This window comes from Antechinus flavipes, chromosome 4 (assembly GCF_016432865.1).
Source record: "Antechinus flavipes isolate AdamAnt ecotype Samford, QLD, Australia chromosome 4, AdamAnt_v2, whole genome shotgun sequence".
NCBI lineage: Eukaryota > Metazoa > Chordata > Mammalia > Dasyuromorphia > Dasyuridae > Antechinus > Antechinus flavipes.
Window position 1 is genome coordinate 195,247,325 of NC_067401.1, and position 22,746 is coordinate 195,270,070.

The 22,746-nt window shown below is 39.1% G+C and overlaps 1 protein-coding gene across 1 annotated transcript; it reads left to right on the forward strand.

The window, feature by feature from the left end:
* Nucleotides 1-4,666: 4,666 nt before the first annotated feature.
* Nucleotides 4,667-22,374, forward strand: MAPK13 (mitogen-activated protein kinase 13). Its single transcript, XM_051996522.1, has 12 exons — nucleotides 4,667-4,908; nucleotides 6,728-6,857; nucleotides 7,351-7,409; nucleotides 14,099-14,207; nucleotides 14,335-14,364; nucleotides 16,892-16,939; nucleotides 17,130-17,244; nucleotides 20,306-20,377; nucleotides 20,546-20,625; nucleotides 21,364-21,442; nucleotides 21,591-21,767; nucleotides 22,150-22,374. The coding sequence occupies exons 1-12, from the start codon at nucleotides 4,790-4,792 to the stop codon at nucleotides 22,230-22,232; spliced, it is 1,101 nt and encodes a 366-aa protein (XP_051852482.1). The 5' UTR covers nucleotides 4,667-4,789; the 3' UTR covers nucleotides 22,233-22,374.
* The last annotated feature ends 372 nt before the right edge of the window (nucleotides 22,375-22,746 follow it).

The window sequence follows — 22,746 nt, forward strand, 5'->3', positions numbered from 1 at the left end:
CCTGAATTGGTTCATCAATCTTTCTATTGTGCTACATCACTTCCATTAATTAATAATAAGAATGCTGATATAGTAGTAATAATTAATTAAAATGTAAGTAATTTCTGAGCAATTTAGTGGGTTTTTAATAAAATGTTAAAAATAAAATATTACAGGAAGATGGGAAAGATAAGAGGGAAAAATTATTTTTTGTTCATTGAAAAAATAAAATGAAATCACAAAATGGACAAATTTGAGGGGAAGTGATATAATGACTGAAAGGAAGGGATTTAGCATTATATAGTACCTACTATTATTATTCCCGTTTTATTGTTGTGGAAATGAGATAAACAAAAGTTAAATGGCTTATCCAAGGTCACACAGCTAATAATTATGTGAGCCAGACAGATTTGGAGTCTTCCTGACTCCAAAACTCTATGGATTGTGCTACCAGCTCCCTCCAGTGACTAAGGGATTAAACTAGGGACTGAAGCCAGGTTGTCTAATTTCAAATTCGGGAATTTTTCCCATCATACTATATTGTCTCATAGTTAAACCATGTAGCAAGAATTGGGTTTGGTTTTGTTGCTGTTGTCAGTGTAAGAAATTCCATTTCAATGCAGATTAGAGATCTTCAATTTCATATAGGATCTTTTTTTGAATATTTAAATCCCCTTTTACATGAGTTTTGCTAACTTCAGAATAAAAATTAATTTAATTAAAAGTCAGTTGATAAAAATAAAAAAAAAAATAGAGAAAATTGACAGTCTCAAAAGGTTGTAACTTTGACTGGGGTCCTAGAACCAAGTCCAGACTTGAACCCAGATCTTTTTGAGGATGCCACAGTGCCTGACAGTTGAGATTAAACAATAGATATCTGTGATGACCCAGTCATTATAATTTTAAGATTTCCTCCTGAGTCCTGGATATAGCAAATGATTTATTTCTCTAAGGTCATCTCAGTAGTAGCAGAATCAAGAGTCCAAGCCAGCTTTTCTGAACCCTAAGTATAATTTTTACTCTCCATAGTTTCCAATGCATATACTCCCTGATTGAGATATCAGATCCTAAATAAAAATTCACTTTGACACATAAATGAAAAAGACATAATAACTAGACCAAAGACAAGAGATTATAATTATAAAAATTAATAAAAATAATGTAATTACAAAGTTAGAAATTTTTACTCTTCTTCTCTGACCAGATCACATAGGGTCTGTTGGAAAAAGACAGTATGAGTCAGGTTAATTGCAAAAGCATGAGATGTTTTTGGAAATGCAGGTTTTGCTTAGGACAGTGTCCCAAGAGAATTAGGGACCCTTAGTCATTTCCTGACACTGTTGCTAAAGAAGGTGCCTGCCAAGCTCTGCCACGAAAGACTGAAACAGCCTGGGAATCAAAATTTCTGGGGTCTGGTCCTAGTTCTGCCCTGAATTCCTGGGTGACCCTGAGCAACAAGAAGCAATAAGTATTAGTTGAACACCTACTATGTGCAGAGCACAGTGCTAGGCAAGGGGACAATACCCAAGATTTACTTTCTGCCAATTCATATTGCAGAGAAGAAAACTGAGGCTCAAAAACATTTTTCCCATTAAGCAGATAATAAATAGCTATGTTCCTCAGCTTTAGACCAGGGTGGTTTTGTTGTTGTTGTTTATTTGTTTGTTGGAAGGTAGGGTTGGTCTAAATTTTTTATTCATTTTAAACTTAAATAGAAAATGACAAAAGAAAAGAATCATTTTCATGTATACAGTAGAACATAAAAGGGTATTCAATAAAAACCTATGAAATAAATGCTACATTTTCAAAAATTTCCTACTTTGCTTCCTTCTGTATTTTCTTCTGTTCTCTGCCATGTACTGTTTACTTTTTTTTTTCTCATTCCCTTCCCTTACCCCATTTTCCCCAAACCAGGGTGGGTTTTTTTTAGTATGTTTCTGGAGACAATCGGAGTTAAGTGACTTGCCCAGGGTCACACAGCTGGTAAGTATCTGAGGCCAAATTTGAACTCAAGTCCTGCTGACTCCAGGGCTGGTGCTCTATCTACTGCACCACCTAGCTTCCCCTTAGATCATCTATTTTTAAAACATTTTTTAATATCACAGATCCCTTTAGCAGAATGAAAGCCAATGGACTCCTTTTCAGAATAATGTTTTCAAATGCATAAAATAAAATAACAGGATTATGAAATAATATTGAATAACATTGAAATAAAAATGTAATTTTCCCCCATCCAAGTTCTTGAGCCCCCTGAAATTTGTTCATGGACCCTACCCAAGTTAAGAATCCTTGCCCTATGGCAAGTCTCTTTGTAGTGGCCATAAACTGGAAACTGAGTGGATGCCCATCAGTTGGAGAATGGCTGAATAAATTGTGGTATATGAATATTATGGAATATTATTGTTCAGTAAGAAATGACCAGCAGGATGATTTCAGAAAGGCCTGGAGAGACTTGCATCAACTGATGCTGAGTGAAATGAGCAGGATAATTATATATTTCAACAACAGTATTATATGATGATCAATTCTGATGGACGTGGCCATCTCCAGCAATGAGATGAACCAACTCAGTTCCAATAGAACAGTAATGAACTGAACCAGCTGCACCCAGTGAAAGAACTCTGGGAGATGACTATGAACCATTACATAGAATTCTCAATCTCTCTATTTTTGTCCACCTGCATTTTTGATTTCCTTCATAGACTAATAGTACACTATTTCAAAGCCTGATTCTTTTTGTGCAGCAAAATAACTGTTTGGACATGTATACTTATATTATATTTAATTTATACTTTAACATATTTAATACATATTGGTCAACCTGCCATTTGGGGGAGGGGATGGGGGAAGGATGGGGACAATTGGAACAAAAGTTTTTGGCAATTGTCAATGCTGTAAAATTACCCATGCATATAACTTGTAAATAAAAAAGCTATAATAAAAAATAAATTTAAAAAATGTTTTTACTTGAGTTGGAAAAAAAAAAAGAATCCTTGCCCTGGAACCTTTGGTTGAACACCATTGAAGCACCATACTATAAGAATAGTAAAATGATTAAAAAATAATAATAATAAGTTTTTCATCATCACAGAACTGAAACCACATTCCATAGCTCCTGATTAATGAATCCATCTAGATCTGTGATTTCCTCAGAGAAGGCAGCTCTAAGTGAGTAAACTATCTCCCATACTATAGTCACTTAATGTTTTAGAGTGTCATATTGACTTAGGTAAGTTGTTCACCCAAGAACTTTAAACTATACAAGGCTGTCTCAAAAGCTTCTACTCCTTTAATTGTAGACAATATGATATAGAGGAAAGCCCATTGGATTTGGAAACTAGATTTTGAACCCTGAGATGTGTGTTATTAAATAAACCACCTAATCTCTCTGAGTCTCAGTTCCCTTATCTATACATTGGAGCTAAAAATACTTATACTCTCTATTTGACAATGATATTATGAGGATCAAATCAGACAAAAGACATGAAAACCTTTGTAACCATTAGAGTGCTAGAGGAATGTGATAATTCTTTTTTTTAAAGGTGCTCTTTCTCTTGACTCTCTCTACTCCCACCACACACATCTAGGATCCTAGGGCCTATGCTGTCTTTGTCCTTTTATAAAATGAAGGGGCAACCAGTTTTTTCTTGGACAGCCCTGGGAGACTTGATCAGAGACTCCCAGAATCTAAGAGTTGGAGGGAATCTTCAGTCTCATCAACAGAAGAAACAGCATGGAGTAACAGCCTTCAGTGGACAGAGGACTTAGATCCAGACAGACTCTCTCCTGATTTAAGCACTTCCTAGGTATATGACCCTGGAAAATCATAAAACTTCTGGAACTCCGTTATCTGTAAAATGAGAACCATTTGGACTTCATGATTTGTAAGCTCTAAATCTATGATCCAAATGATCTGCAATTTATCCCCAACCACTCCTTTTCTCCCCCCACCCCCAAACTCTGGAATCCTCTGGGTAACATCCCAATAGAACAAATCATTCAACTTTGGTTGGACATTTCCTTATTCCATTGCACTGGAAGTTCTTCCTTCCACTGAATCATCTCCTTCTCTGTAACTTCTACTTAGTGCTCAGGGATGCCACACAGAATGATTCTTCCCAATGACAGCCTTTTGAAATATTTGGAATGGGGGACCATATCCCTCCTTTCTTCTTCCCTTCTCTCTCACCCCCTCCCCTCCCCAACTCTATCCTTTTTTCTAGGCTAAATTCCATTTATGACATGATTTCCAGATTCCCAATGCACTCTGACCTTTCCTCTCCTCTCCTGTAAATGTGCACCTCACTTGCCCTTTCTGGGGTCCCAGATAGATCCCCTTGTGTCTACGCTAGAAAGGTTTTTGAACCTTCTCTTCCCTGTGCAACCACTCAAGGGTTCCGAGTCTTGCGTAATAGCTAATCTTTGAGATGGTACCTTGGAGGGAAGGGGAGAGTAACTAATGCTAGTGTGACTGGGAAGTTCCCAGGGCTGGAAAGGGCAGGCCCAACTAGCTAAGGGGAGAAGAGGAGGAAGAGAAGGAGGAGGAGGTGCCCCAGGCTTCGGGCGGGGCCCCGCCGCCGTCGCCGCCACCTCCTTCTGCACCTGGGCGAGTCGGGAAGGTAAGCAACTGAAACTTGACACCTGGCCCCGTGAGTACGGGGGCGGGGAGGGAAACAGAACTGCGAGGTGGCCTCCTGGGGCCGCGCCCCTTGGGCCTAGGGCGCACTGGGCAAAGCGCGCCATCCACGCGATTCACTGAGCGCTGTCCGCGGTGCACTGGCTGTCTGGGGGCCCAGACACTGAGCCCGTGATGAGCTTCATCCGGAAAAAGGGCTTTTACAAGCAAGAAGTGAACAAGACTGCCTGGGAGCTGCCCAAGACCTACGTGAACCTGACCCACGTGGGCAGCGGGGCCTACGGAGCTGTGTGGTGAGACCCTGTTCCCATCCCCCGAGGATTTAGGTGGAGGTTGGCCTGGGTTGGGGAGTGAGGGCTCTGCTGGTTGATTTGAGCAAGTACCGGTCATAGAGACTTCGGCAGCCGTTCCTGGATCTCCCCAGAGGGTCTGGAACTTTACTTTTTATGGTGGGTATTTGAATGACCCTTTTTGTGCCCCTTCAGGGCAGGGTTTAGAGTAGGGAGTCCCCTTTCCTCCCACTGACTTTTCTGGAATCACTGACGGGGTACCCTTAGGCAGGTAGATACCTCAAGCAGACAGGCTCCATGCCTAACCTTGGCTTAAAGCTTTCCCATCCTCTCCGAGACCAAGCTTGGGTTTTCCATGGGACTATTCCAGATTGGTAAATCTGCTCAGAGGTCCCTAGCCTCTCTAACTGGAGAGTTGGGTGGAAAAGGAAATAATAGGGTTAAAGAATAGAGTAGGAAAGAATAGATTTATAATTATAATAATTTCCAAATCAAAATATACAAACTGACCAAAAAAAAAAAATGTTACCCCAGATCTGTGAATGAGACCAAATATTTGATACTGGTCTGTCCTGGAAAATACTGAATATGGGAATGGTTACTATAGACAGAATTAGAGCGGTGAACTGGCCTCGACAAATTCATGGAGAGTGCTGATGATCTGAGCTGGTTGTTTTGGTGTGAGCAACGGCTTACATTTCAGCTCAAAGAATCCTTAGATATCACCTAGTGCAATTGCCTCATTTTACAGAAGAAAGATGAAGTAATTTCTATAAAGTCACAGGTTACAAAATTGGAAGACTAAGATTGCATCATAAATCATGGAAATACAGCTGGAAGGGATCTCGGGATGTTGTCTAGTTTAATTCCCATATCTTTGGAGATAAGGAAACTAGGAGCCCAGAAAGTTAAATTACTTGGTCAAGTTCACGAGCATAATATGTGTCTTAAGCAGGTACTATGATTCCAAGCCAGTGCTCTTAGTACTGTACAGACCACACAGCAGAACTGGGACTCAAACCCAGCTTTTCTGATTACAGACATAATGACGACCCACTGCATCCTGCTGTTTCTCATTACTTATGCTGCTTTTTGCTTACAGAGCTCTTTCACATGCAATTATCTTATTTGAGCCTTGCAGTAATCCTGTGAGATCAGTAGGGTAGCTATTTTACCAATGGAGAAATGGAGGTTTACCTCACTGAAACATCTGCACAGATATCTGCCTTGTGGTTCTGTGACTGTGTGAAGGCTAACCCTCAGTATGTCTCAGCAGCTTTGTACCTGATTCTCATTGGTAGTTGGTTGTTGGGTTTTTTCCCCCAGTTCCTGCCTATCTTGGTCTATGTTTGTAATGTAGTAATCCTCTCTTCCCATGCTGGTCTTTCCAGATCTACCTTTGTGGGGGGAGGAGGGAATATAAGCAGGCAGGCAGGCGGAGGCTGATTCCCCCAATTTGCTCCGCCACTCCATCCCCAAAACAGGAGTAGGAGTAGCAGACTAGAAAAGAGTCATCAGAAATTGAAGGGGTGTGTGTGTGTGTGTGTGTGTGTGTGTGTGTGTAGTCATAAGAAACGTGTGTGTATGTGTTTGTAAAGGAGTCACAAGAAACTGGAGGGTGTGTGTGTGTGTGTGTGTGTGTGTGTGTGAAAGAGTCATCAGAAATTGAAAGAGTATATGTGTATATGTTTGTAGTTATCAGAAATTGGAGTGTGTGTGTGTGTGTGTGTGTGTGTGTGTGTGTGTGTAAAGTCTGTTGCACATAGCAAAAACTACCTGAACTGTTACCTCCCAACCAGTCCTGTCCCCATGTTTCCTATAGCTCGGCCATTGATAAGAAGTCAGGAGAGAAAGTGGCAATCAAGAAACTGAGCCGACCTTTCCAGTCAGAGATCTTTGCTAAAAGAGCCTATCGGGAGCTGATGCTATTGAAACACATGCAGCATGAGAACGTATGTATACAGGAAGGATCCAAAGGGGACTTGGAAGGGAAGGGGCCAAAGTGTATGCTGAAGTTCATGAAACAAAGAACAGCGGGGATTAGGTGTGGAATCCTGTCAGGGATCACTCACTCAGTTCCCTCATTTTAAGGAGGAGCTAACCCAAGCCCCAAGACAGGAAGTGATTTGCTTGAGGTCCCCCAATAAGTCAGTGGCAAAGCCAGAACTACAACTTAAAGTCTCCTGCCTCCCAGATCCATGTTCCTTCCATACATAGCAATGGAAAAAGGAAACTGGACCCTGCCAGTTCTTTTCTTCTACCTGGCATAGCCCTTAACCATCTGCCATGATGAGGCAATAGAAATAATACTTCATAACTCTGAAGAAGGGGGAGGTGGTTGGGGGTGAGCTGTACTCAGAACAGCCCCCGCATCTAACTGTATAGCCGCTGACCACAAGGGGAGGCAGGGAGAAGCCCCCTCTGACCTGCCGATTCCTCCTCCAGGTTATTGGACTCTTGGACGTCTTTACTTCGGCTACCTCCCTGCACAACTTCAATGATTTGTAAGTCTGGGGTGGGTGGAGTCTATCATTTCAGCTGAACTAAAATGATTGGACTGGAGGTGAGCAACCCATCTTGACATGTGCCTGCGGCTGTCCATTTAGCCCTTATAGAGTTATTGTATTTGTACCTTTCCCTTACCTGGCATAGTAGGAGGTTACTGCTAGGCATTAAGAAGATTAAAACTATTACACAGTCCCTGCCTTGCATGGATTTACAGTCTACACAGGAATGATAAGAAAATGAACACAATAAAGGAGAACATATAACTGGAATATATATTACATGCTCAGAACTGGAAGAGACAGCTGAGACTTCTTGTCCAACCTGGGCTTGATTTAGAATACCTGTAAGTTGTACTAATCCATCATTCAGCCTCCAGTAAGGGAGGCACCCAGCTGCTACTCAAGCACTTTTTTCCATTGTTGGGTAGTCCTAACTGTTAGGAGGTTTTTCCTCACATCAAACCTAAATTTATAGACTCTTTTCAAGCTTACTCTGTGCTTCCAGTTTGGCTCTTTGGGCTACATAAAACAAGCATGTAGCATATGTAGCATCTCTCTCTTTTTTATAATAATTTTTAATAATAGCCTTTTATTTTCAAAAACATATGCAAAGATAATTTTCAACACTTACCCTTGCAAAACCTTGTTTCCAATTTTTCTCTCCCTTTCTAGACAACAAGTAATCCAATAGATGTTAAACATAGCATATTCTTAATGCTAAGCTGATACATTGTAGACTGTTTCTTTATAATGTATTATAATTATAGCATAAACCACAGTCACTTTTTTAGTGGAAAAATCTTTGCTGTGCTACCTGGTAGACATGATTTTTTAACTCCTCTGAACGAATACAGATAGCACTTTCTATCTGCCTCAGTACTTTCATATTCTCTCTTATATTAGAACTTATTTGTATGCATGTTAGATTATAAGTTGCACAAAGGCAGGAGCCACTCATCATCAGATCCCCTATAGTGTTTCACATAGCACCTTGCCTGTGGTACTTGCCCAATAAGTATTTGCCAAGTGAATGAATGAAAGAATGAATGTTTTGGGGACATATAAAATCAAATAGAAATTTATTTTAAGATTATCACATAGATCTGGTACTGAAAGTATCATTGTAGTGCTGAAAGAAAATTTGAAATCTCAATTAGCTTATTTCCATACCTTAAAACAGGACTGTTCCAAATCTATTTTAAAATTTAAAATTATTTTAAATACTTACCAGATGCTGGACATTGTACAAGGCACTAGGGCTGTAAAGGCAAATTAAAAAATTTTTTTTCCTTCCTCAAAGGAGTTTACAATCTACTATGTATCTCTCTTGACAAACTATTACAATACCTACTAACCCTCATTATTAGGAAATTCTTCCCTTTGTCTCGCTTGAATAATATCCATCATTTACGTAGCATTCATAAGGTTTACAAAGTGCTGATTTGATTTTCACAGTCCCATTGGAGATAAGTACTTGTTGCTATTATTATTACCAATTTAGAGATTGGAGTAGCTGAGACTCAGTTCAGAAAATGATGATACATACAAGGAGCAAAAAATTCTAGCAGCTCAGCCCAGTGGAGCCTGGTGGAGGAATGTGCCAACAGAGGATGAGGAAAGTCTTTCAGGAGGGGAAGAGACTGGCAGGGCTGAAAAAAAGAGGACTGGGGGAGGGATTAAAGGAGATATTTGTAGCTGTCCAGGCTGTCATTAGGATAGGTCTGTTTAACCTGGTAACCCAATCACATCTACAACTTGGGAAATTTAACAGGATACACATGGTGAAATTGTTGTTTTTATTTTTATCATTTTCTCCAAAATTTTTGTTGTTAGCTCAAATGTCTACCTATATCATATGATAGCTTCAGCAAATTGTTGAGATGACAAACATCAGTAATCAAGGCAGATCATAGAATAGAGTATAGTATGTGAGAGCTGGAGGCAACCTTAGAGACCATCTTGTGCAGGGGTGGGAAACATGAAGCCCGAAATATCATTTGCCAAGGCAGTCGAAGGTGATGGTGAGCAGAAAACTAGGTAAAAAAATCTCCCACTGCTTGAATTTTAAAAATTGATTATTTTATGTGGCCCATGAATCATGTTATAAATATCCAAATGGCCCTTGGCAGAGAAAAGGTTCCCCACTCCTATTTAGTCAAATCCCTTTAGTTTAGACATGGGAAGACTGAAACTCAAAGGGAGAGAGTCAACTTGTCAGCCAGCATTTATTAGTGCTAACTGTGTACCAAGCACTGTGCTATGTTCTGGGGATGTAAAGGAAGTCAAGAACAATCCTAACTCTCAAAGAGCTCATAGTCTGATAGGGAGAGGGGGGTGCAACTTGCATACAACTATGAACAGTTAAAGATACAGCGTAAATTGGAGATAGTCTCAGAGGAAAGGCATAGGATATAGGGAAAGGCTTTTTTCACACATAGTAGAGAGGCCATGCTAGGACAAGGACCTGCTTGCTTGGCTAGTGTTTCCTTGTCTTTTCCTGTCTTCTTTCCTCCCTCCTTCTTTCTTTCCCTTTCCTCCCCTCCTTCTGTGTCTTTTCCCTCTCCCCTTTTCTTTTTTGCTCTTTCCCGCCTTCTTTCCGGAAATATATGAAGCATGGTAGCAGGATGAGATATTTAATGGGTCAGAGCAAGACATGTCACACTGCTGCATAAAATTAATTGGCATATGAAGGGTACATTTAATAAGTATTAGAGATATTCAGAGAGAAATAGAAAACAAGGCCATTGTTGGTTGGGGTAGTCTGCAAGGAGAAGTAATTTGAACTGAATCTAGAAAGATGAGTAGAATTTGGACAGGCAAGACTAAAGCAAAGTTTTCTCTTCACCACTAAACTTCTCATCTGAATAATCTATATTTGATTCTTCCATTTTCTTTCCCCTTAACTCTATCTTCTCTCCCCACCTCACTCCACCAAATCAGCTCTCAGGTCAAGGGCTTGCAATGTACTGAAATGAATGGCTTCTTCTTAGTCCTCATTCCCCTGGGAATATTTTATAGGATTCTTCACAAGTAATTGGAGGTGGGCAATTTAGGGAGGGTAGGGTAAGACAACCATACACTATATAAAGCACACTGTATATGCTTGGAGTCAGAAAGAATTGATCCAGTTTTCTCTCAGACTCTTACTAACTATAATCCTGGGCAAATCATTCAGTCTCTCTAATGTGTGTGTGTATGTACACAGGTACATGTGCATTTTTTAAAATCTAAAAATGGGGATAATAATAGCACTAATACTGCAAGGTTTGTTGTGAGGGATAAATGAGATGTGTAAATGCTTTGCAAACCTTCAAGCCTATATTAATGCTAGCAGTTGTGATTTTTTACCAGTATGGGGAAATTTTCACTTTCCTAGGTTGCTTTGATATACCTCCCCCAACCTGATTCTATCTATACACATACTGGCTGGTATCCTTCTCCAACTCCACTTCTTCCTTCTACATCCTGAATTTGGGCCCATCCCCATGGGGCTGCTCTCCAGCCCTGGCTCTCATTACTGTGATTCCCTGCCTCCTTACGCAAACTCTGAGCTAACTATGTTTCTCCATTCCTCTGCCTGTATACACGATTATCTTCAGATGCTGAGTTGTTGGATTCACTGCTGCTAAGTCAGTAAAGCTCCAGGAACTTGAATAACCTAGATTTTTTTAAAACCTCTCCATCCATTAGAAACTCTGGAAAGGTAGCCTCTGTGTTATTAGGTTTTTGGTTCAGATATGGTCCCTTTGTAACCATGTCCCTCACCCTGTGGTTTCCAGACATATTAAAAGAGCCACAGAATCTTACTGTCAATGTGCCCACAGAGCTTACTTACTGTTTCCTGAATCAGCTTTAGAAAGAAGCTGTCATATTTCCTGTTCTCTGCACTCTTATATACCTGACTTAAGTAGAAAAGGACTTGACCACTTCTTGCCTCCTTTCCTTCCCTATCTCCTATGTAATAATTCTTCTCTTTAAGTCCAGACCTTCTGTCTGTGGTTCAGCAAAGTGGTGGAAGGAATGAGAGGGGGGAATGAGGAAGGGAAGAGGGTGTGGTGACATTTTGCACAAAATGAGAAGGAAACACTTGCAGTTGTACCTGATAAATGGTTTTGTTCAGTGTGTGGAAAGATAAAGGAAAATGATGTAATAAAATAAGATAGTTGGCAGAAGCTAAAGATCTCAATTACAGAAGCCTGCCCCCTCAGTTCAAATCTGGCCTCGGATACTTAGTACTTCCTAGCTGTGTGACCCTGGGCAAGTCACAATTGCCTCAGTTAAAAAAAAAAAAAAAACCTATCTTATTCAAGTTCTCAATAGCAATATTTTAAAACTCTTTTTGTAAATAGCATTTTATTTTTTTCAATTACATGTATAAATAGTTTTCAGCATTCATTTTTATAAGATTTTGAGTTCCAAATTTTTCTCCCTTTTTCCCTCTCTTCTCTTCACCTTTCCCAAGATGGCAAGCAATCTGATTTAAGTTATATGTGTCCAATCATGTTAAACATATTTCTGTATTAGTCATGTTGTGAAAGAAGAAACAAAACCAAAAGGAAAAACGATGGGGGAAAAAAAAAAAACCGAAGTGAAAATAGTATACTTCGATCTGTATTCAGATTACATGGTTCTTTCAATGGTAGTCATGTTGTGAAAGAAGAAACAAAATCAAAAGAAAAAACATGAAAAAAAACAAAACAAAACAAGGTGAAAATAGTATACTTTGATTTGTATTCAGATTCCATGGTTCTTTCTATGAATGTGGATAGCATTTTCTATCTTGAGTATTGTGAGTATCTTGCTATTACTGAGTATAATGTACTCAGTTCTACTTATTTCACTTAACATAAGCTCATTTAAGTCTTTAAAGGTTTTTCTGAAGTCTGCCTGCTCATCATTTCTTACAGTACAATTTAGCCATACCCCAATTTATGGGCATTCCCTCAATTTTCAAATCTTTGCCATCACAGAAAGCTGCTAGCTAGATTATGTGATGATAAACTATGACAGCCTCATCTCCTCTCAGAAATACATTGATCCAAGACAATTCCAATAGAATTGGGATTTAAAAAAATGTCATCTGCATCCAGAGAGAGAACTATGGAGACTGAATGAAGATTGAACCAATTCTGTTTTCACCATCTTTTTTGTTTGCTTTTTTCCCCCTTGTGGTTTTTTTTCTTTTGTTTGATTTTTTTTTTCACGATATGACTAGTATGAATATGATTGTACATGCATAACCTGTATCAGATTGCTATCTTAGGGAAGAGGGAGGTAAGAGAAGAAAAAAATGTGCAACTTGAAATCTTACAAAAATGAATGTTGAAAACTATCTTTACATGTAATTGGAAAAATAAAATGCTATTGAAACTTTTTTTTAAGCTGCTATAAATATTTTTGTACATGTATATTCTTTCCTCTTTTTAATAATCTTTTTGAGATACAGACCTAGAAGTAGTATTGCTAAATTAAAACAAGTTTCCTAAGTTATAAGCAAAAACTGACTTAGCAAAAGTCAACAACCCAGGTGCTCAAGGTATTTATGTGTTCAGTCCGAATATTGTAGAAAAACAGGGTTTGTCAAGAAAGGAAGGAGAACACAGTGGGATATAAAGAAAGGCCAAAGATATCCTGTTCCTCAAGGAACTCACTATAAAACAGGGAAGACAATCTGCTCACTATAAAACAGAGAAGACAATCTGCTCACAACTATGCACAAACAAGCAATATGCAGGTTAAATTGGGAGTAGCCTCTTAGGGAAGATGCTAAAATAAAGGGGACTGGGAAAAGTTTCCTATAGAAGGTGGTATTTTTATAACCATAACATTTTCAAGCTATTGTTTTCCTTTGTTTTTTCTTTCCCAAATGGCTATCAGTGATGGGATTGGATGCTACTAGGCCATCCATGAATATGGAAACTCTCAAAGGGGAATTAATGCCCAAGATTCCCTAGGAAATAAAGTGGCAGATCTAAGATTTGAACCCAGGTTTTTTGATAGACAAAAACCCAAGTTCTTCCACCACTGTGGGGCAGTAGCTCACTGTTGATTTTTGTAAACTCCGAAGGAATCTAACCTGTGAGCGAGCATGTTGCTTTCTGGAATAATATTTCTGTTCTGGATCACGCTTGCCCACTTGATTTTTTTTTTTTTTAACTTTGCTCAGTTCAGTTTCTGAAGCTGCCCCCAGTTTCCAGTAATATCCCTCTTCCTTTTCTTTGGAACCATCTCTTGTTTTAAAAAATTATTTTAAAAAAAGAAAGAAAGCAGTTTAGTGAAGTTGTCCAATGTGTATTTCACGTTCATGGTCTCCTGCTTATGGGAGTGGTAGAAAGAAGGATATTTGGGAAGGGAGGGGAAGGAGGGGAAGAGAAAGACAGAAAAGTCTAGTCCCTGTTTGTTTTTGCCTCATTAAAAAACTCATCTGTTAACTCTGAGTTCTGCTAGTCTCAGGGGCTGAGGGTGGTAAAGCAATTATGCTGGGAGACTGGGGGCCTGACGTTACATCTTTAATTGTTTCAGAGGAAAGATAATGGGATTTCATTCATATGCATTGATGCTTTGTCTGACAGAGAATCAACAAATTCTGAGTCCCCATTCTCTTTCCTACTGGAAAGAAACTTTTGACACTGGATGGAAACTGGTATTACAATTGGATTCATCATTTAAGAGCCTTTGTTTTTCAGCTATCTGGTGATGCCATTTATGCAGACTGATCTTCAGAAGATAATGCGCATGGAATTCAGTGAAGATAAAATCCAATACCTTGTCTATCAGATGCTGAAGGGGCTTAAGGTGAATGAGAGCCAACTTGGAAGGGACCAAACTCTTCCTATTCTAAAAAAGTACCTTTGCTCCAATGGCAGGGTGGGTAGACAAGATAACAATAAATTAATTCACCCTTCTCTTTTTCTCATTCTAGTATATCCACTCTGCTGGGGTCGTCCACAGGGTAAGTTCCACCATTGGTGTTCTCTTTCCTATCTCCCAAGGTCTCTTTGCCATCTTTGGTGTCCCTCTGACACCAGGTAGGGAGGGAGAAAGGAGAGAAGCATCTCCAGAAAGGCTAGGAGTGTGGAGCTGCCTAAGACCCTGTTACAGAAACAGAAAGAAACCAGAATTTCTTTGCAGCTTGGACTAAAGCCTCCTAGGTTTGGAATCATGACAACTTGGAAAAAACATTGCCTCTGGAAGCTGAGGGCCTAGATTCAAAATCCACCTTTGCCTCTTTCTAGCTATGTGTCCCCGGACAAATCACTTAAGCCCAATGGGCCTCAGTTTCCTCAGCTGTATAATAGGGGCATTGAAGTAGATGACTCTTTTTCCAGCTATGTAGTACAGTAGGAGATTGCTGAGGCTGGAGTCAAGAGCTGAGTTCAAATCCAGTCTTAGATATTTACTAGTTGTGTGATACTGGGTCGTTTGCTTAACCTTAGTCAACCTAATTTTTTTATTTTACAAATATAAATAAGAATAATAATAGCAGCTATCTCCTGGGGTCATTGTGAGGATCAGATGAAATATTAGAGGTTTTAGCACAGTGCCCGACATATAGTAGGTGCTTAATAAATTTTCCTTCTTTTTTCCTTACATAAATTGATATTTCTGCAGTTTTATGACTAGTCTGAAGGCACTTAGATGACCTAGTAAAGTGCTGAACTTGAAGTCAGAAATGATTTTAAAAAAACATTTGTTAAGTATTTATATGCCAGGTACTTTGCTAAGTGTATGGGGAAGTGGGGAAGAGTGTACAGTCTCTATTCTCAAAGAGCCTACATTCAAATGGGAGAAAATAACATAAAAAGAAAGGGGATATATATGTGAAGGCATGGTTTAGAAGTAGTCAGGAAGTGATGTGGTGACCTGGTTCTGAACCAGATGGCTCAAAAACTCATCTGTCAGAGCTGAGGATCCCAGGGGCAGAGTCTGAGTTCCAGCAGAATGAGGATGAGGTATATGGCTAGCATGGCGCTGGCAGGGCTTGAAAGTAGCTTGATGACCTTAGTTCTGGGCAAAAGTATAAGTCTATCAGAAGGTCTAAGTTTGAGTCTTGCCTCAGATATTTATTAGTTGTATAATCCTAAGAAAGTCATTTATCTACTTTAATTTTTTGTAAAGTTGGGATATATTAGCATTTACCTCACAAAGTTGTTGTAAAGATCAAATGAGGTAACATTTGCAAAGCACTTTGCAAATCTTAAAGTGCTATATAAATGATTGCTGTTATTTTTATCATTATTATATCTGATTTATGGTATTGGTTAATGGCCTAGGAGTATAATGGTGGTAAAACAAAGTTACTGTACTATACTTTCTTGATTCTTAGAATAAACTTTTTAAAAGTTAGAAGGTACCTTAGAAATTATCTAAGTCAACCCCCACATTTTAGAGCTGAAGAAGCTAAGTCTCAGAGATAATTAGTGGCTTGTTCCCAATGTAACAACCAATAAAGAGTATAGTCCAAGATTGGAAATTAAAATTCTCCTTAGGTAAGTAAGAAATTTGTTTATCCTCATTATTTACAAATTCCCTGAACCTCTGTATATCATTTGACTTACTCTGACATTTAGTAGGTAAGAATGTGAAATGAAGATAATATATATATATATAATGGTACCCAGATCTTAACTCACAGCCCACAGGCTTTGAGGCTACCAGAAGTTGAAGAGCATTTAAGATTTCTCATTATTACATCTTCATTTGGATGATCTCAGTGTCAGGGATATTGTGGAGGAGATTCATACTTAGGAATAGTTATAGTACATGTCTTTTGAACTCCCACCCAGAGGAACTCAAGAAACCCAAGAAACTTTTAAGAGATGGAGAATTGCCTAATGGGAACGTTGGAGGCCCCAGGTTTCACCACTTAGTGATGTTCCAACAAATGAGGTCTTGGCTCTTAGGAAGAGTAAGAATATACCTTCCTCCCTTTTTTGTGGAAGTAGAAAGCAATAAATATGAAATGCTGTTATTGTTCTTTAGTCATTTTTTTAATTTGTGTCTAATTCTTCTTGGACCCAATTGGGGTATTGCAAAGATACTAAAGAGGTTTACTATTTCCTTCTCCATTTCATTTTATAAATGAGGAATTAAGGCAAACAGAATTAAGTCACTTGTCCAGGGTCACACAGCTAGTAAATGTCTGAGGTTAGATTTGAACTCAGAAAGATGAGTCTTCATGACTCCAAACTTGACACTCTATCCACTGTGCCACTGAGCTGTTGGTGAAATACTATTCATACTATCAGATTTGGTTACTGCGTTAGCTTTGCCAGCTGTTGGACTTTTGGGGGGTTGGGAGGTGGGTTATTTTGTTTTTGTTATTACAGTTGCTTTTCTGGGTGGGGAAAAAAGGAAAGGGAGGAAAGGGAAAGTAAAGTTGATAGAAAAGATATATATATATATATATAATTATTTTTATTTTTTTCAAAAAAGTGAGCTCAACCTTGGTCTTGATTTTCTATTCTTATTCATTGTAGGACTTGAAACCAGGAAACTTGGCTGTGAATGAAGACTGTGAACTGAAGGTGGAATCAAAAGAGACTGGGTTAAATTTGGGAACAGCTACCAAACAGACTCAGAAATGATGTCTCTAACAGGGTGGGGGATGAGAAGAGAGGAGGAAGAGCAGAGAATTATGAGAGCTTCTCTTAAGGAGGTGTTTGTCATACCCTTCCTCAACAATAGATCTCCCTTCCTTTTTCTACTAAATTGTAGATCCTAGATTTTGGGTTGGCCAGGCATGCAGATGCTGAAATGACGGGCTATGTGGTAACACGTTGGTACCGGGCCCCAGAAGTGATTCTCAGCTGGATGCACTATAATCAGACAGGTCAGTCATGGGTGAGGTGGATAAAAAATAACATTTCATTTCCCTTTGGATGTCATATAAGTTTTATGAAGCCTTCATTTAGCTATTATTATTAGTCCCCAGGAATCTTTCTCTCCTATAGCCAATCAGTCAGTAAGCATTTATTAAGTGCTTAATACATGTTATACATTGTGTTAAGTGCTAGACATACAAAATGAAGCAAAAAAGTCAGTTTCTGTTTTCAAGGAGGTCACAATCTAATGGGGAAGACAGGATGCAAACAATTACTTATCAGCAAGATATATACAGGATAAAGAGGAAACAATCAATAGAGAGAAGGTGTTAAAATTAAGAGAAATCCAGAAAAGCTGCCTGTAGAAGATGAGATTTAGAGGCAGTTAAGTAACTCAGTGAATAAAGTTTGGAGGTTTGAGTCAAAAAGAGTCATCCTCCTTAGTTCAAATTTAGCCTTAGACACTAATTGTGTGGTCCTAGACAATTTACTTCATCCTGTTTGCTTCAATTTCTTTATCTGTAAAATAAGCTGGAAAAGGAAATGGCAAAACATTCTAGTATCTTTGCCAGGAGAACCCCAAATAGGGTCACAAAGAGACAGACACGATTAAGAGAAGATGAGATTTTTAAGGAAGCCAGGAGGCAGAGGTGAAGAAGGAGAGAATTCTAGGTAGAAAGTCTTGTCCAACTGTTTGGTTCTGCAAACATATATTATATCTAGGATATACTGCAACATATCCAACATATAAAGGACTGCTTACCATCTAGGGGAGGGGGTGGAGGGAGGGAGGGGAAAAAAATTGGAACAGAAACGAGTGCAAAGGATAATGTAAAAAAAAAAAAATTACCCTGGCATGGATTCTGTCAATATAAAGTAATTATTAAATAAAAAATTTAAAAAAAAAAACAAAAAAAAATTTAGAAAAAAAAAAAAAAGAAAAAAAGAAAGTCTTGTCCAAGAAACAGATTATTTACCGTAATAGCTGTGTTTATGGTATCTTCTGAATATCTTTAGTGGTGAAAGGCAGCAGAGCATAGTTAGAATCAGGAAGATTTAGGGTGAAGTATATACTGGCTCTGTCACTCTGGACAAGTCACATTCTCTTGTCCAGAGAGATCTGGACCAGAGATGTCCAATTCAAATAGAAACAGAGGCCTCTAATCCATACATAAGGATCTCTGTGGAACCTTATATTGACTAATTTTTAAAATATAATGTTTTAATCTTTTATCATATTTTTATTCATTTTGTTCAATATTTTTCATTTACATTTTAAGCTGAATCTAGCTACATTTGGGAATCAGTCCAAGTGTTCTCTGTTCTCTATTCTAGACAATTGTCTAAGACTACAATTACAGACAGATACCTGTCTGTATTAGCAGTTTCTTTTACAATGAAATGTAGTCTAAATCCTCAGTAGTATCAGATATTTATCCTATAATGGTAGATTTGGTTTTTCAAAACCTGCAGTGGTGGAAGTAAGGAAGGAAGGAAGAAAAAAAGGAAGGAAGGGAGGAAGAAAGTAAGAAAGGAAGGAAGGAAGGAAGGAAGGAAGGAAGGAAGGAAGAAAGAAAGGAAGGAAGCATTTATTAAGCGCCCACTTAGCACTAGCACAGTGCCAAACACTTTACAAATATTATCTTATTTGATCTTCACAACAATCATGAAAGGTAGTGCTATTTTTATTGTCATTACATTATCCCTAAGGGAAACTGAGGTAGGCAGAAGTTAAGTGACATGCCCGGCTGGTAAATACCAGATATCAGATCTGAATCCAGGTTTTCATGGGCTCCATATCCAATGCTCCAAAGCTAGTAGATAAAACAGGCAACCAAGTTGAATGCTATATTTTCTGGCCTAAAATAAGGTAGGCCTATAAAGTTGGTGGTGGTGCTGATGTATTGTCATAATGGGAAAGGTATAAGGTTTTGAGTGGAGTCCTGGTTCTGCCATTTGATATCTATGTAATCTTGGGTGAGTTACATTTTCTCTTGGAACCTCAGTTTTTCATTATTCATTCAAATGAGAAGGGTTGAACTTAGATTATCTCTCAGGTTCTTTCCAAGATAAATAGTGTGATCCTATGAATGAAAGCACATCATTGGAGATTCCCAAGGTTCCAACTTAGTATTTTAAGCTGTAAGTATATAATCTCGAAGATTTGAAAAAACTTTGAAGAAAAGTCCTCATTTGACTTATACAAGTTATAGTTTTTTGTTTGATTTCTTAAATATTATTAAAAGTCAATCCAGTAGATATCTTTTATGCCAGGTATAGTGCTAACTGCTGAGAAAACAATTCATAAAAAGTCCCTACGTTCAAGGAGCTTACAGTCTAATGATAACATAAAAATAGGCAGGAAAGTGGGCCAGAACAGGGGAAGGGAGCTGTTGAAACCAGGCAGAACAGCAGATGCAAAGTGGAGTGAACCAAAAGTTTAGTTTCTGCCTTTCATAAAAGAAGGCACTGGGAGAAGTGCCATACTCCACCCTCCAACCCTCAAGTCACATTCAATTACTAATATGCCCCTCCTGGCCTATTTCATGGGAGCCTTCCCTTTTAATAAAAACTTAAAAGAAAAAAAAAACAATTTAGCAAAACCTGTTTTGTTTAAAGGCTTGTTCTTGGGAAATAGCGAAGTGTAGTAGAAAGGAATAGATTTAGAATAAGGAGACCTAAATAAATTCTTATCTGATCTCAGGGAGTTTTACTAGTTATGTGACCAAGAGGAAATCATTTCTCATCTTGGAGCCTCATGGAAATAATACTTTAAAAAGGGAGGATTCCCTAGAGAGGAGAAGATTGGAAGCAAAATGCTTTGCAGCCTCAGGAGTCCTATATGAATCATACTTCATTCATGCTTGTCTTTTTGTTTCTTTGTTTTATCTTACCAGCTGGACTTTTAAATTCTTTGAGAACAGAAACATTTCTGTCATCACACAGACCCACTGTAAATTTTTGTTGATTTGCTGATTAGTGTTTTCATGACCAGATTCATTTTTATTTTCCATGATTTTCTTTCATTTCTCCCTCTTGCGCATTTCCTTCTTCATATTTTATCCATAGTGGACATCTGGTCTGTTGGATGCATCATGGCAGAGATGCTGACTGGGAAAACTCTGTTCAAGGGAAAAGACTGTATCCTTTTTTGTCCAGTCCAGATTGGATATTGTGGGTAATTCTGCCTGATGTGGGAATCTAGGTCTTGGAATCCTGGTAGTGGTGGGGAGAGCTGGGAAAGGGCCCCAATTTTTTTTTTCTATAAATTACTCAGGAGGAACTATGAGCCTTAACTCAACTGGCAAGATTTGGACCAACTGACCCAGATCATGAAGGTTACCGGGGTCCCTGGAGCAGACTTTGTACAGAAATTACAGGACAAAGCAGTAAGGAACAAATAGTTGGGGAAGTAGTTGGATAGAAAACTGGGTTGAATGGTGAACAAGTTCCTCCCTAAAGTCTGCTGTCTTGGTTTTGAGGCGGGTATTCAAAAAAATAAAAGAATATAAATTTGGACTCTCTCCCCACTGCCTTCCTCAGACTTGCCCTATGTTTTACTGATGGTGGTGTTGGAATCCTGGTCCTCTTCTCAGCCCTGTGCCATATATTTTAATATTTTTGGGAAAAAGGGGGAAAAGAGAGGAAGAGAGGGAAAGAGAAGAGAAAGAGAAAGGGAAGGAGAGAGAAGAAAAGAAGATTGATATTAAAACCAATGTGAAGCTTAGAGAATTTGAAATCCAGTCATTCAAGAGAGAAAGCTTGGGGCAACTAAGTGACACAGTATAGAGAGCACCAGTCTCAAGTCAGGAGAACCTCACTTCAAATCCAGTCTCAGATATTTATTAGATGTGCAACCCCGGACAAGTCATTTAAGTCCAATTGCCTCCAGAGGGGGAGAAGGGGGAACGAAGGGGAGAGGGAAGCTTGGTGTCTTGCATAGAATGTTGGACTTGGAATCATAGGAAGATGTGGTTCAAATAATTACTAGCTGTATGACCTTGGCAAATCATTCTAGATCATACCTGAAGCTCAGTTTCCTTATCTCTGAAATCTTGATTCTAAGGTCCTCCCAGCTATAGACCTATGATCCTAAAAATTAAGCTCTCTGTTTTGCTCTCTTTCAGGCCAAATCCTATATCCAGTCTCTGCCTCAAAGTCCCAAGAAGGATTTCTCACAATTTTTCCCTCGTGCTAGTCCCCAGGGTGAGACCTGTTGTTGCTACTCTCTGGCACATGAAGGATACCAAAAGACATAGGCAGACCATTTTACTCTGGAACCCTGGGTAGGCTATCTGGGTGGAGACTTGAGGAAGTATGGGCTAGTGGGACTCACATGTTCTGCCATTTACAGCCGTAGATCTGTTAGAGAAGATGCTCGAGCTAGATGTGGACAAGCGCTTGACAGCTACACAGGCTCTCGCCCATCCCTTCTTTGACCAATTCCGGGATCCAGAGGAGGAGACGGTAGCCCAGCAGCCATTTGATGATTCCATGGAACATGAGAAGCTCACAGTGGATGAGTGGAAGAGTAAGTTAGGAATGAGAAAGTAGGGGAGAGAGAGGAAACCAGGGGATAACTGACATCACACCTTTCCCTTCTGTGGGTCAGCTCCCTGTCCCTGGAATTGGCCTCCTTCAGTAAACTATGGGTCTCCACACCCCACCACTGGTCTTTTTTCTTGTCCCTTTCCCCTTTCCAATGATTTATACCTTCTAGTCCTTGCCTCATAACCTTTTTGAGATCCAGATTCTTTTGTTTTATTGGCTGTCTTTTACCCCTTTATGCTTAACAAGTGCTTACCTGTTTACCCCCTCTAGCCCCAACCTCTAGGGTTCCATTCATTGCTTTGTGACTTTTCATCTCTCAGTGCCCCATTGCCTAATTTAGATGTTTTGTCTCCTTTTTCCAGGTCACATCTATAAGGAAGTTTCAAATTTTAGTCCTATAGCACGGAAGGACTCCAGGAGAAGAAGTCTCATGAAACTACAATGACCAGTCCAGATCATCCTGGGTTGAGTGAATGCTTGCAGGACAAGATGGCTCCACCTGAGGAGATACCCCTGGGACAGATATTTATTAATATCCAATAAAATGGAATCTGTGTTTTTTAATGCAAGGATCCAACTAGAAGCCAGCTATGGTTTTGTTTTCTTGGGGAGGGAATAGTATCCACCCAATGGGCAGACATGTTGACTTCATGTCTTTTTTCCTTTGTATTTGGCACAAATGGTACTATTGGTTCAAGTATTGCCCAGCCAGGAGAGCAATTGCAGTAGAGTTAAGAGAGATTCAAAGAAAATCAGTTGATGTAATAATCAGGAAGCTATATTAAAGTTACTTGGAGTGGATAGGTGGTGGCGAGTAAATGAGACATCGAAACTTGGTTTTTCAGAAGAAAAAGTGAAGACAACACGTTTTTTGATCAGTGCTTGATGGCAAATGGGCAGAGAAACAAAATACACACTCTTGTGATAATCATTGCAACTTTTCCCTGCCTTCTGGGATT

Bases quoted from the DNA above. Each gene is read 5' to 3' on its own strand.
- MAPK13 (XM_051996522.1), top strand. From the start codon at position 4,790: ATGAGCTTCATCCGGAAAAAGGGCTTTTACAAGCAAGAAGTGAACAAG. The intron at 16,940-17,129 runs GTGGAATCAAAA...ACTAAATTGTAG, and splicing joins ATGAAGACTGTGAACTGAAG to ATCCTAGATTTTGGGTTGGC. The intron at 20,626-21,363 runs GTAAGGAACAAA...GCTCTCTTTCAG, and splicing joins AGAAATTACAGGACAAAGCA to GCCAAATCCTATATCCAGTC.